This window comes from Daldinia childiae (genome assembly GCF_008694065.1).
Source record: "Daldinia childiae strain JS-1345 chromosome Unknown Scaffold5, whole genome shotgun sequence".
Lineage (NCBI taxonomy): Eukaryota > Fungi > Ascomycota > Sordariomycetes > Xylariales > Hypoxylaceae > Daldinia > Daldinia childiae.
The window spans coordinates 415,359-428,503 of record NW_022984646.1 but is presented as its reverse complement, the minus strand read 5'-3'; the positions used below and the strand labels follow the sequence as shown (position 1 = coordinate 428,503).

At 44.5% G+C, this 13,145-nt stretch overlaps 6 protein-coding genes across 6 annotated transcripts; 2 read left to right on the top strand and 4 right to left on the bottom strand.

Annotated features, from left to right (window-relative positions):
- Positions 1-534: 534 nt before the first annotated feature.
- GL218_05280 (uncharacterized protein) lies at positions 535-2,046 on the bottom strand (the record flags this gene model as incomplete). The annotated part of the gene is made up of 2 exons (XM_033581931.1): positions 535-1,864; positions 2,036-2,046. 2 exons carry the CDS (start codon positions 2,044-2,046, stop codon positions 535-537), a joined length of 1,341 nt encoding a protein of 446 aa, XP_033434390.1.
- Positions 2,047-3,098: 1,052 nt separating this feature from the next.
- GL218_05279 (putative dihydrofolate synthetase) lies at positions 3,099-4,328 on the top strand (the record flags this gene model as incomplete). Its single annotated transcript, XM_033581930.1, has 1 exon — positions 3,099-4,328. One exon carries the CDS (start codon positions 3,099-3,101, stop codon positions 4,326-4,328), a length of 1,230 nt encoding a protein of 409 aa, XP_033434861.1.
- Positions 4,329-5,739: 1,411 nt separating this feature from the next.
- Positions 5,740-6,965, bottom strand: GL218_05278 (uncharacterized protein; the record flags this gene model as incomplete). Its single annotated transcript, XM_033581929.1, has 3 exons — positions 5,740-6,188; positions 6,291-6,532; positions 6,640-6,965. The coding sequence occupies 3 exons, from the start codon at positions 6,963-6,965 to the stop codon at positions 5,740-5,742; spliced, it is 1,017 nt and encodes a 338-aa protein (XP_033434860.1).
- Positions 6,966-7,442: 477 nt separating this feature from the next.
- On the bottom strand, positions 7,443-8,503 carry GL218_05277 (putative 4-hydroxy-2-oxoglutarate aldolase, mitochondrial; the record flags this gene model as incomplete). Its single annotated transcript, XM_033581928.1, has 2 exons — positions 7,443-7,974; positions 8,052-8,503. The coding sequence occupies 2 exons, from the start codon at positions 8,501-8,503 to the stop codon at positions 7,443-7,445; spliced, it is 984 nt and encodes a 327-aa protein (XP_033434848.1).
- A 2,246-nt stretch (positions 8,504-10,749) lies between these two features.
- Positions 10,750-11,553, top strand: GL218_05276 (uncharacterized protein; the record flags this gene model as incomplete). Its single annotated transcript, XM_033581927.1, has 1 exon — positions 10,750-11,553. The coding sequence occupies one exon, from the start codon at positions 10,750-10,752 to the stop codon at positions 11,551-11,553; it is 804 nt and encodes a 267-aa protein (XP_033434847.1).
- A 639-nt stretch (positions 11,554-12,192) lies between these two features.
- GL218_05275 (uncharacterized protein) lies at positions 12,193-12,780 on the bottom strand (the record flags this gene model as incomplete). Its single annotated transcript, XM_033581926.1, has 1 exon — positions 12,193-12,780. The coding sequence occupies one exon, from the start codon at positions 12,778-12,780 to the stop codon at positions 12,193-12,195; it is 588 nt and encodes a 195-aa protein (XP_033434846.1).
- Between the last annotated feature and the right edge of the window lie 365 nt (positions 12,781-13,145).

Here is a 13,145-nt window from a genome sequence, read left to right as displayed (position 1 = left end):
GTATGATATATAAGTAGGACTTGTTGATAAGAAAAATGTGTAATACCAAACAGGGAACATGACACACACATAGGCATATACCAAAGATCTGTATAAATATACAGCACATGGAGAAAAGAATTGAATTCACTAATCAAACATACAGTATAGATAGGTAGTAAAAGATAAAACGGCTCTCATAGTTCTTGGGCTACGTATTAGCTGCCACAATCGAACCCTTACTCTCATATCGTAACAAGCTTGGTTACAACCTAGCTTCTTCATTCCCCTTGCTTCCTTGGTCTCGATGGACACATAACACCTTCATACAAGTATAATACAACGCCAACCATATAACTTCAGGCTTACTCCGCTTAAGCATAGTCCTCCGATATCCTCACGCCATAACGCATATCCTTTTCTTTTCCTGCAACGCCAAAGTTCAGGTCAAAATAAACCATAATGCAAACTCTTAAAATCCTAACTTCACTTGCCCCTTTCACTAACCGGGATCGTACATCGTTCTAGGAAACCCCTAATATCCATTCATCCTCTTCAAAATTTAAAGGGGCCATCCCAACGACATCGAACGGCTGAGGCCAGCCTGTTCCCACCATTCGTCAGGGATATCCTGTCTAGATGCAAGCCCGCTGACAATTCGATGCATACCAAAAGCCATTCGGGATCGTCAGATGAAAGCCCTGTGCCAGATAATGTGTCCGCAACAACTGCTGCATATGATCGTCTACCATGAGGTGTCGGCCGTCTAGAACGATCCGTTCCTTGAATATCAGCACTACTACCTTCGGTAGTGGCTTCCGGCTCGCCGACAGGGTCACAAGGAGGTTCGGTCTCTTCGGTCGGACTAGTAATCGAGGTACGAGATGAAGGAACAGTAGGATTTAGAGACGCTATAGTCGAAGCTGTAGTAGAAGCAAACGAGGAACCAACACTAGGTGGGTGAGGATCGACGGTTAAAGTTGACTGTAGGATAGACCAAACCCCATCCCCCTCTGGGCTTAGACTGCGGTCTCGATCGCCCAATCCATCGACATACCTAACTCGATGTGCTCGACGTCGATCGACACCAGATCGGCGTCGGCGGTCGTTCATCTCTCGCAATGCCGTATGAATGTGCTGATCCATGCTTGAACCAGGAGAATTGAGATTGCCAGATGCTCGGTCCTGGGTCGGTTCAAACTCTCGATCTTCTTCGCGGAGGTGTCCAAAGCGATCTACAAACCGATTTATTCTTGTTGTAGGCGAAATTCGTCGAGAACGGCTTCGATAATAATCATCCCTAGGTGGAAAGGGCTCCCAGTCATCTGAATCGGCTGGCGATGTACCATTGTCACCTCTGTTAGAGCGAAGGGTTCGAGTAGGTTGAGTATTTCCAACCCGAGTAGAATTGGGGGCGCCCTCTTCCTCAAGGGTAGGGAGTTCATCTTCGTCATCATCGTCATCATCAGAACCATCTAAAGCTTGGGTATGATCTTCCCGAGTAAGGTGAGGTGCGTAGACAAGGCGACCAGGGCGAACAGGGCGGAAGAAAGCAGCTAGGTCGATAGGAACCTCAGAATCCGGAGCGCGTAGTGCCTGTGGTGCGGTTACAACGCGAAAGGGGTTGGAACCGCTCTCGGGGATAGCAGCTGGGCCATTGAGGTTTAATTCGTCTTCGGCATTATTGGCTTGCTGCGCCATGAGCATATTAAGACGCTGAGCTCGAATCTCGCGTAGTTGACGGCGTCGGTCAGTATTTCTAGAACTGCTAGCGCGACGCGGTGAAGTTGAGCGGCGAATTGGAGATCGGCCAGTTGCGGGATCAGTAGATGATTTCGGCGCTGTTTTGGCGCGAGAGCCAGACTCGTCAGGCTCAACCCATAGTCTAATAGTGAAAAAGAGTTAGGAACAAATGCTATGTTAGGTGGTTTATGTATATAGATATATTAATAAAGAAAATAGAGGTAGAGCTATAATATAATAGGTCATAAAATCGTCATAGGTGTTGTTTGTGATAATACAAATATATGTAAACGCGTTGCGACAATAGACTTACGGTAGACCCATTTTTGGTATTAGTTGATGCGCGTGTGGCAAAATATAACTAAGTTGACAGGCGAGTCAAGATAGAATAAACCTGAGTGGTGGATGAGGTTGATGAGTAGGTAGTTAAAGGAATGTAGTAAATGTAAAAGGGTATAGAAGGGCGGAAATATAAAGGTGAAAAGACTGTCGCGTCGTCAGCACGAGTTATAGCGACAAAGTTATAGTCACAAGTACAAAGTACTAATTTAAAAAAAAGTTTTCAAATGTTTGTAGAAAGTTGATCGGGAAGTTGATCGGAAATCAGAGACGGGAAATTGATAGAATATGAATGATGCGCGACGATGCACAATGTTGGGAAACGTCGATTGCAACGGGGGGCGTGCAAGGTTAACTTTCACTTGCCTCGTGGGGTCGACGGGTTGACGGGTTGACGGGTTGACGGGTTGACGGGTTGACGGTCTTGTGGAGTGAAAACAAAAAGACGACTGGGAAAGTTGAAAGAACGCCCAGGTTGTCTTTGGTTGTCAAGAGACGGGAGATGTGACGGTTGCTCTCCGATCCTTTAAGTGGACAGTGCTTTAGTATGTTAGCGCGTTAGTTCATGCGAGCAATCTAAGCCTATCTTCGTGCCGGGGGATGATAAACCGTTTTATATGAGTACAGGCTAAACACTATATATTTATACTATAATTTAAGTATTTCACTAACTCCATCAACTTCAAGCTTATATGTACATATGTACATAGTCCAGTCTAGCAGGCATCTATGCAGATACGTACTATTTGACCCCTGCTATCGATACCAATTAACACGCCAAGCATGTATCTACAATGACAAAAGTATCAAAATCCACAGGCTGAGATTTGCCCATTCTGTTGCGCCCTTAACTTCTCAGTCATCACTCTCACCATATATACAATACTTCGGCATATGACTCATCTCTTCATGTGTTTTTACTCTACAACAGATATTATAGATCTTATAGAGATGTTAGGCTATTTACTTCACCCAGGGTTTTACTCTTGATCTAATTACATGCCAAGCCAACCTCTGCTTCGTCAACACTCATCATCATGGTGAGCCTTGGGCTAGCACGAATTAGTGCTCTGCTCAAGTCGACGCCACAGACATGGAAAGCCATTCATGTTGCTGGAACCAACGGCAAGGGTTCAATATGCGCATACTTAACTGCCATGTTGCGCGCCAACCAAATCTCATGTGGTAGATTTACCTCGCCTCATCTCATAGACCCTCGGGATTGTATCACCATTAATGATAGCATCGTGTCTGAGAGCAAGTTCAGATACTTTGAGGATTTAGTCAAGAGGAGAAACACGGAGCAGAAGATCGATGCTAGCGAGTTCGAGCTTCTCACAGCCACGGCCTTTGAGATATTCGAATCCGAAAAGGTTGAGTTTGGCATAATCGAAGTAGGGTTGGGCGGAACCCTTGATGCTACGAACGTATTAAAACACAAGTGTGTCACCGTGATCTCCAAAATAGGTCTCGACCACCAATCATTTCTGGGCAATACTATTGAGGAGATTGCTCGTCAAAAGGCAGGCATCATGAGGAAAGATGTCCCTTGTGTTGTTGATGGCAGCAACTCAAAGTCTGTTCTAGATGCTCTACAGAAACATGCCGAGGAGACAGGTAGCAGCATTATTTTTGCAGATGCCGAGTCCAACGAGCTTGTGAATAAATTACGAGATACCCTGGAACCACATCAACAACAAAATCTAGCATGTGTATATGAAGCCTTCAGGTTGGCATTTCCGCAGCATGCTATCTCTATTGATAGTCTCGTTTCTGCTGCCCGGAATGTAGTATGGCCAGGCAGGTTACAGTGGGTGAGCATTGAAAAGGTTACAAATAGAAAGGGTAATATTTTACTTGATGGGGCTCATAACCCTCAATCCGCGGAAGCACTCGCCGGCTTTGTTCAAAAGCACCTACGGTCCCAAAACAAGCCAGTCACTTGGGTACTTGCGGCTACTCGAGGAAAAGACGTATCGGAAATGCTGAAACTGATACTACGCGATGGTGATTCTATAGCAGCAGTCGAGTTCGGCCCTGTTGACCAAATGCCTTGGGTCCAGCCGACAAGTTCGACGGATCTGCTTGACACCGCAAGCAAATGTGGCGTTGCGATTTCGTCACAGTTCAATGCATCTACAAATATACGCTTGGCTCTCGAATGGGCAAGCCAGACCGCAAAAGAAGGACCGCTGGTTATTGCAGGAAGTCTCTATCTAGTATCTGAAATATTCAAACAGCTCAGGTCTACTGAACTGCAGAAGTGACTATAATATTAGGGTCTAGGATAATACCTATGCGAAACTTACAATGATCTCATCAGAGACGTTGTAAACTACAATTCGTTAGGCGCGTGGTGAAGTCACAACTAAAAACAGGGACGATCAACTCTTCCCAGCTCTCAGACTATTTACCGGCTCGTAAATAAAAAAAAATAAAAAAGGAAAACCAGCCCTGTCTAAGGGACGGTTCAATACATTGGCCATTTTTGATGTATACCTACACTAATTAGTCGATTGAGTGTTCGATGGTGATTCTTAACTGATCTCCACGATACGTTTTACGGTGAGTTTGGGTGAGATCTTATAATTGCAATATCATGTATGCACATAGCCAGCCAATCACCCATCCAAGACACCAAATCCAGACGCGACTTTTCTCTACTTCAGCTCGAATAACGAATGTACAATTATCATAAGCCACACGATGTCCCCAAAACCGCCCGAACATTTAATCATCGTATGCTGCCATGGAATCTGGCTTGGTGGTCCCGCACGAGGTCATGCCGAAAATGAATGGCTCATCGCCGGGTTTCAAAAAGGCGAAACACCAACTTTCATTGAGCATATCAAGACTGGGCTACAGGTCTTGAAAGAGAGCCAGAATGCCATCTTAATGTTTCCGGGTGAGTTTATTTTAAACCACTCATATATAATTGAGGAATACGACCCCTCGCGTAAGACTCAGGCGATAAAAAGTGCATATCAAATTATCAGTTTTTGAGACCATGGGATAGCTATATTTAGATTATCCAGTTCGATCTAATGCTGACTCCGTACTTCTTTAGCGGGCCCACGAGAAAAGAAACACGCCTATCTGAAGCTCGCAGTTATGCAAATCTTGCTATCGCTAATGATTTCTTCGGGATCCTCACCGAAGATGAAATTGTAGACCGGCTACACAGCGAAGAGCGAGCATTGGATTCTTATTGCAACGTCTTATTTTCGCTCACCATGTTTTGGTCTAACTACGGGAAATGGCCAGCGACGATTACAATAGTTAGCCACGCATTTAAACGTCAGCGTCTGGTCGACTGCCATTGCGGTGCTATTGGATTTCCCCTAGACCGAACCAATTTCGTCGGCGTGGATCCGCCTGCCATGGTCGACGGAACAAATGAGGCTGCTATGAAAGGTATCGTTGAAGCGATTACCCAGTGGAAAGAGGATCCCCATGGAAAAGGCGAGCTTCTATCTGGTAAGCGTAGGAAAAGAAACCCATGGAACATACCTCAGACACTCTTCCTTAATGAAGACGATCGGATTCGCAGTGGCGTACAGTCAACTTCGGCTAGGGAGGGAGAGGAGCATCTTCCTTGAAGGAGTCACCCACCCATGGTCTCGACATCTAAGCGCTTAAGTTGCAAAATCGGCCTACATCCATAGAAGGGTGGTTCCCCTAATTATTAGCTAAAGCTACGCTATCAAGAATAAACCGTACGGCATCCTTTCTCATTTCAGCGCTGAACTCGTGCCCTGCAGTCGGATAAACATTGTCCTCTACATAAACTCTACCGTCTGTATACCAGCTATTGGTCGCAGTCTTGAAGAATCGGATGAATGGTTCGCCCATGCTGTATGGTACGAGTTTATCCGCCCCTCCGGAAAGAATCTGGAATCTCTTGCCCGAAACTCTAGACTCGAGTAGAGGACGCAGCCTCTGCTGTTCTTCCGCTGTGGTAGGCAGCACGATCTCATCAGTTCCAAACAAGATACCCTTGGGGTCATATTTCTTGCAGGCATTTACCAGAGCATCTGGAAAGTCCTTGCTGCCGATGAAAGAAGCACCGTATTTTGACTCGTTAAATGTCTGCAACTGTGATAGTCGCGCACGGTCTTTCAAGAGAACTTTTAATCGTCAGTACATATTAACGCCACGATACTTACTTCACCTTCTAACGAATATCCTTCTCCCTTTTTATTCGACTGGGGTTGGGGGTCTGCACTTACCCATATAATCGGGGCATCCAATCACTACAACCCCCGCTGTAACTCGAGGGTCTGCGAACAAGAGCTGCCACGCACTATGGCCTCCTAAGCTGATACCAAGAACGATATTGTGGTCAATACGTCTTCTCCCGCCGTCACTTAGTACATGTTTATCAGTACTAAATAGGTGGCTCTCAATTAGGTCCATCAGATTTATTGTATCCATGACGGTACCCGTAACGAGGCCGAACATGTCTTGGGCGCTACGTAGATGCGAGTTAGCAAACCCTGATCTGAAGCATTATATACATTCCCAAGTGATAAAATCCAATGATACTATAGAAATAGTTTGACTCCTGGTATTACGTACTGAGTCTCATTTCCGTCCACCCAGGACTCATTCGCTCGCCTGTCAACGAGTCGCGAACCGTGATTTCTTTGGTCAAGCGCGACAGCGATTAAACCGCGCGTAGGCTCTGACTTCTCGTGATAAGCGGAGAGAAACTGGTTTGCGAAAGGGATCATATCCTCTTTTTTTCGTAGTCGTCCGTGATGCAGCCATAGACATGATACCTTAGCCGCGGTTGCGGGTAGTTCCGTCAACCCGTAGACATCGACTTGTAGGCCCGAGACCGTTAACGTAACGCGCGAGACACTCGGCACGGCGCCCGGAGCCGGGTTGCTTGTCTCGGCCATTTCTTGAAGTACTATCAAATGGGATTGAGTCCAGCAGCAGCGGTAAAGGCGATTGAAAGGTAAATTAGTAAAGGAAGAGTGTCTCCATTATTAATACTATTTATTTCATGAGAGAGTTTATGTAGCTAATGATGGAAGTGTTACTAATCGGTACCTTCCTCGTCAGATTAGCGCCTGCATAACGAATAACGAGTTCAATGGATGGACGGCAGCAACACCTCGGATCCGAATTTGCCCATTTAATCCCCGAAAGCGTAATAACACGCCAAACGGCATCATAATTAAACCGACATTTCACATATTTACACTTAGATACATATCATCATTCTTCTCTTATTGATATGTGGGTAAAGTATAGTATTTACATTTTGAATGGCTATGTATTTCAACGGTCTAGCCTATGGACCCAATTGTCCACTTTTCGTCATTACATAGTGCCAACAAGCCATTATCCAACGGACCTTTTTACACCAAGACTTACAACTTCAGCTCTTCCTCCTCCAACGCATCGATCAATGTCTGCCACTTAGCCCACTCAGTATCGCCACCAGGGATACCGCCAAACAGGGGCAATCGCGTGCCGTCGGGATCACCCAGCTTGCGCAGCCTGCTGATAGCTTCTTTGATGCCAACGGTACCAAACTTTGCAATCAGCTCCTCCACAGCACTGATCTTAAACTGCAGAAGGCGGCGCTGGCGGATCTCGTCGTCTGTGGGCTGGTTCTTCACCGACAGGTCGTATAGACGCACCACGCTTTTGGGGGGGAAGGGGGAGGGGAAGTCGATGGCACCGGCAGCGCCGATAGTCACGACTGGGAGCAATTGCTGGCCTAGCCCCGTGAAAGTGGCGAACTTAGAGTGGTCAATGGAGGGGTTGGATGCGATTTGCGTGTGATATGATACGTCGCCGTGCGAGAGCTTGCAGCCAACGATGTTGGGGTGCTTAGACAGAGTTTCGAACGTAGCCGGGACGACCTTGACGTTGTTCGAGACGCCCGGGTAGTGGTATCTATTTACCGGAACCCCCTCTATTAGTATCCACATTCTCCAATACTGGTCAATTATAGCCGAGGAAAGAAAACTCACATTAAGACGGGTATGGGGCTTCGGTCAGCCACTGCAGTAAACCACTTGATGATACCCTCTTGCGTGCTAGCTCCAGCGAAGTATCCCGGTACCAGAGTTAAACCGTATTGCGCACCGGCTTCCTTAGCGCCCTTCAACTGCTCAACCGTCTCCTCGACATTCTGTGTGGCAGTGCCGGCGATGATGGGGTAGTCCTTAAAGCCCTCTTTTTCAAACGCTTGCCTGACACCGGACAGGACCTCGAAGCGCTCCTTGTTCGTGAGATGTATCGCTTCTCCCGTGCTGCCCAGAATCACCAATCCCCTAATACCAGCTCTCGCCAGATACAAGGAGTGCGCAACCTGCGTATCAACGTCGACCGGCGCCGCAACGGGGTCGTAGTTGGCCGCCTTCTTGCTCACGAAGAAGGTCGGTACGGGGACGTATATTCCATGTGGGGGAGGGGCAGCCATTTTTGTGGATTCGAGCTTTGCGTATACCGGGTAAGTCTTTATCTAACGAGATTATTCCCTCGCTAGTTATAATTACACCTTGAGATTTTTTCTCAATTGCCTTGACTTATTTATATAAACTTGCTTGATACTTCTATGTCAACTATCACGGCAGACACTCGCTCCTATAAATTAGAGACGAATGACGCGGGGTCAAGTTAGCATTACCATGACGCGCCGGTAGTTCGGTAGAGTCTATAGCGATCGGCTTTTTCGGGCGAACGAATGGGGTTCAAATATAGCTACGGTGGACTATTAGTCCAACTGTGCCAAAATCAAAAAAGTCAATCGCACTATATCAAATAAGGTAATAGTAACATTAATATTACAGTATAAGTTCGGTTATTCCTACTATATACACAATTTATAAGGTAATACATACCTTTTATATAGGGATAAATTTACTAATATACGTTCGAATTACCTAAAATTAGTATTGATATTTTTATTAAAAAAATAAAAATTTCAATCCCAATTTCATATAACTTAACCCTAAATTCGTAAAAATATTGAAAACACCATATAATTATAAACATTATTAAATACATTGCAGGCTACTTTCCCTTTCCCCATAAACTAAAAATAATAACCAATAAAATTCAACCTTTATTTTAACCTTAAATATATACCTACAAATACGTAAATATACAAAATACAACTTATATATCGCAATAACTTTACGAATATCTTATTTTAAAAGTTATAATTAATATCGTTTTATAACCTTAATTAATGCGAAAATTTTAATCTAAATTACATTTATATATATCTTTACCTAAACTAACAATTCATACTAATATCAATATTAAATAAGGTTAAAAAGCTAACACGTGATACCCTTTAAAACCACCTTGAAAATGCTATAGATAAATATTTCAACAACGAACAAACTATCCAATACGTATTTTACAAACATGCAACTTAGATTATTATTTTCGTATTAATTAAAGCTATAAAATAATACCAATTATAATTTTTAAAACAAGATATTCGTAAAGTTATTTTGGTGTATAAGTCGTATTGTATGTACGTATATATATATATGATAACTACATAATAAAAAAATAAAATAATAGAAAATCTTATATTTCAGGTATTTCAAGATACTGTGCACCTAACGTTGCTTACTAAAATACCCTTTTTGGATAGCTCCCACCCATTTTCTTGATTTTGGCATAGTTGGATTAATAGTCCACCGTAATAGCTCTAAAACCCCCTTTTCTAGTCTTTCGCCATCCACAGGTCGACTAATGCCATTGGATATAATTGGCTGTGACAATATGGGGTTTTCTATACCTACGGACCTATCATTGCTTTACACCTCTCCGATGTTTTGAATAGTCTTAGTCATGATAATGTCTATCTCGCTATAGTAATTACCTATTTAACATCTTTAGATGGTGCATCAAAATGGATATCTGTTATTGGAAAGCTTGCTTTCCTAAGTTAAATTTAGTCTGTCTATATAGAGTTGTAGAGGGATCGGATTTTCACGCTAGTAAAACCTTACGACTTTGCATTTACCCTATTGGCTGAAGTTTACCCGAAGTGTACAAATATAGTTTAGTCTAAAATCAGGTACGTACCTCTCTTAAAAACCGAAGCCATCGGCTTTGGTTTTCAACGTATTTAATTGGAAAGCCTCGCCGGCAAGCTTTCCAATTAGCACAACTCGTTGTGCTACAGGGTATTTTATTTTATGCTGTCTGCCTGGACTAAATTCCACTAGAATCCCTGCTAGTTCTCACGGCAAGGATTGAGTCGGCTGTTGAATATATCCTTAACATGCCACCATCCGGAGCCTCAAACTGTTTACCTAGGTATCTATGAGAACTGTCCTTTGTTTACCTGTTATACAAGAGAGAAATGATCGTCTGCTTAGAAGTCTAGACCGTTGATCCCAAAGCTGTAGGTTAGGGTGTTTTCAGTTTCCGCCCCCAATACGAAATACATTGGGTCATAGCTTTTGCTTAGCTGTTAGAAAATTAGGCATCCTTTTAGTTATTGAATAAGAGTTGAATTATTCTATTCTACTTCTTAGGAAGTTCTTTACTCTTCTTTCTTGTATTTCGATATCTTAAGATCTGTCTTGGTAGCATAGCCGCTTGGTATTGGTGATATCATCAAGTTACAAGTTTCAAGTTTCTGTAAACACATTTCAGCCAATCATTTACGCGTATTCCGTATCATCACAAACACGGCTCAAGATGTATAAGCTACCCGTCAAAACATCCTACGAGTCCAACGACATCCCCATCCCGGAAGACTTCCTAAATTCGGAGCCGCACGATGCACAGCCTATCGCTTTCAAAAAGATAGACTTCGCTGATACCGTGCTGACAGAGTACAAGGGCCTGTACGCCGTGGTGCTAGACCATGTTATCAGCCCGTCCGAGTGTGCCAAGCTCATTGAGCTGGCCGAAGCTAGTGTACCCCCTAAGAACAAAAACAAGATAAACGGGTCTTCCTGGGCACCTGCGCTCGTCAATGTTGGTGATGGATACGAGGCCGAGGTATTGGATTATCGCAACAGCGACCGCATTATCTGGGACCAGCAGGACATCGTCGATCGTCTTTGGGCACGTCTAGAGCAAGTCCCAGAGATCAAAGACGCGCTCCTCACGTCGGAGCAGCCAAAGGGAACGGTGTGGGATTTCCAGCGCCTCAACAAGCGCATGCGCTTTTTAAAGTACGGCCAGGGCCAGTTTTTCAGGCCGCATTGCGACTCCCCTTACGGCGAGACTGGAGAAGATGGGAAATCGGTGCTTACGCATTATACCTTGCACTTATACCTGAACGACTCGAAGCAGGAGGTTGGTGACGCGGCTGATCTAGTCGGCGGCGCGACGTCCTTCCTATCGTCTAATCAAAAGCGGAAACTCGACGTGAATCCTAAAGCTGGTCGGATCCTAATCTTTCAGCACCGGAGGCTGTATCATGCGGGAGATGATGTCTTGGATGGGATCAAGTATACGATGAGAACGGATATTATGTATACTATTCGGGATTAATCTCGATGAGGCGATCGTGAACACTAGCTAAAACGTCGCACCCTTCGCTTACCCCCGAGATGTTCTGTTTAGCTCAAGCTAACAACTTGAACATTTATTTTATTCCATATGGCCGGATATCTCTATTTCAATTTGTTTAGATCTATACGTTAGAACTTCAACTAGTAGCATAACATTCCAGTAATGATAACTTACAAAATAGCCCAAGTAAAATGCTGGTTTTGTCCTCTTAGATTATCATCCCAGTGCTGCCTAAGACTTTTCATTCCTAACAATTGAAAATTTAAAATAAAACAGACAATATCCTCGGGCAAGAAAAAAAAAAACCAAAAAAAAAAAATAAAAAAAAAATAGCCATTGTTGAACCGCCCCGCCATCCATCAAACTGTGGTGTGTTCTCACAAATATGAGGTGGCAAAGGTCAAGTTACAACATGGCAAATACCTCTCCATGGTCTATGCTTCCGGTAATTGGAAAGACAGTCTTTACCATTAAACCATCAGCTGCACAGAGCGGGTATTTTTCGTTGAAGGTCCATCTGTTGCTCGGATATATGAGGCTTTCGGTTGCAGCCTGAGTCACTAACCTTCCGGTTGCACCTGGCGGGGAGTGCCAACGCGAATGATACCGCACATGATATCACGACCATATCTCCTTAATTGACCGAATCACCTTGCAATTCGCCTTGTGTCCTAATTCGCTCCAGCCTTGGACTTGACATGCTTTGCTGCAGTATGCAACAACGCCACATCCCGTACATCGCATTAGCGGATGTTCACCCTCTCCCTCCGCCTCTTCCTTGCCGCACGCCGCACACCTCTTCCCCCGCCCGGCCCCCTCAATCCCGTCTAAAATCGCCCCTATTTCAAATACCTGATCCAAGCCAGCAGGTAAGATTCGAACACCAGCTCCTTCCCCCGGCGGCACGCGGACGATAGCTTTTTTCCCCTCACCACGGTCCGTGCGTGTCGCGCGCGGGACAACTAACGTGTGACCCTTCCGGAAGCGCACGCCGCCTTGTCCGAGACCACGATGGTCGCCGTCTTCAAAGGTGACGGCGAACTCTACTCCGGTCCGGTCCCGGACGATCACCGTCGGCTTCGTGATCGTCATGTCCTCCTTGATCTGTGCCAATAGGAACCAGTCTGCAGTTGGCGCGGGGGGAGTTGATGAAGATGGCAGTTCATTGAATGATGGGAAGATAGCTGGGTCGGCGAATAAAGGCATCTTAATCTTTAGGATATATTTGCTACTTCTTTCGATTAATTTTCTATTTACTTTTATTTTCTAGAAAGGAATGAATGGTGGAAGATAATGTCTTTCAGCTTCGTACTTTAGTTGGCTTGGCGCCGTGGGGATTAATCCACTTACCTAACCTAGGGTATTTGGCGACGTATAAGGAGGTACATAGGTATGTAGGTAGGTTAGGTAAAAAGAGGTATATTTTAATACAAACATTAGCAACTAATAGCATAGTATTATGCTTCATTATATGCATTTCCCTTATACTATCTATAAAGTTAGACGGAAATGGTCCTCTTCTCTTGAAATATCCAACCGGTTTTCAAAGATTAGGGTTTCCTTATTTATGC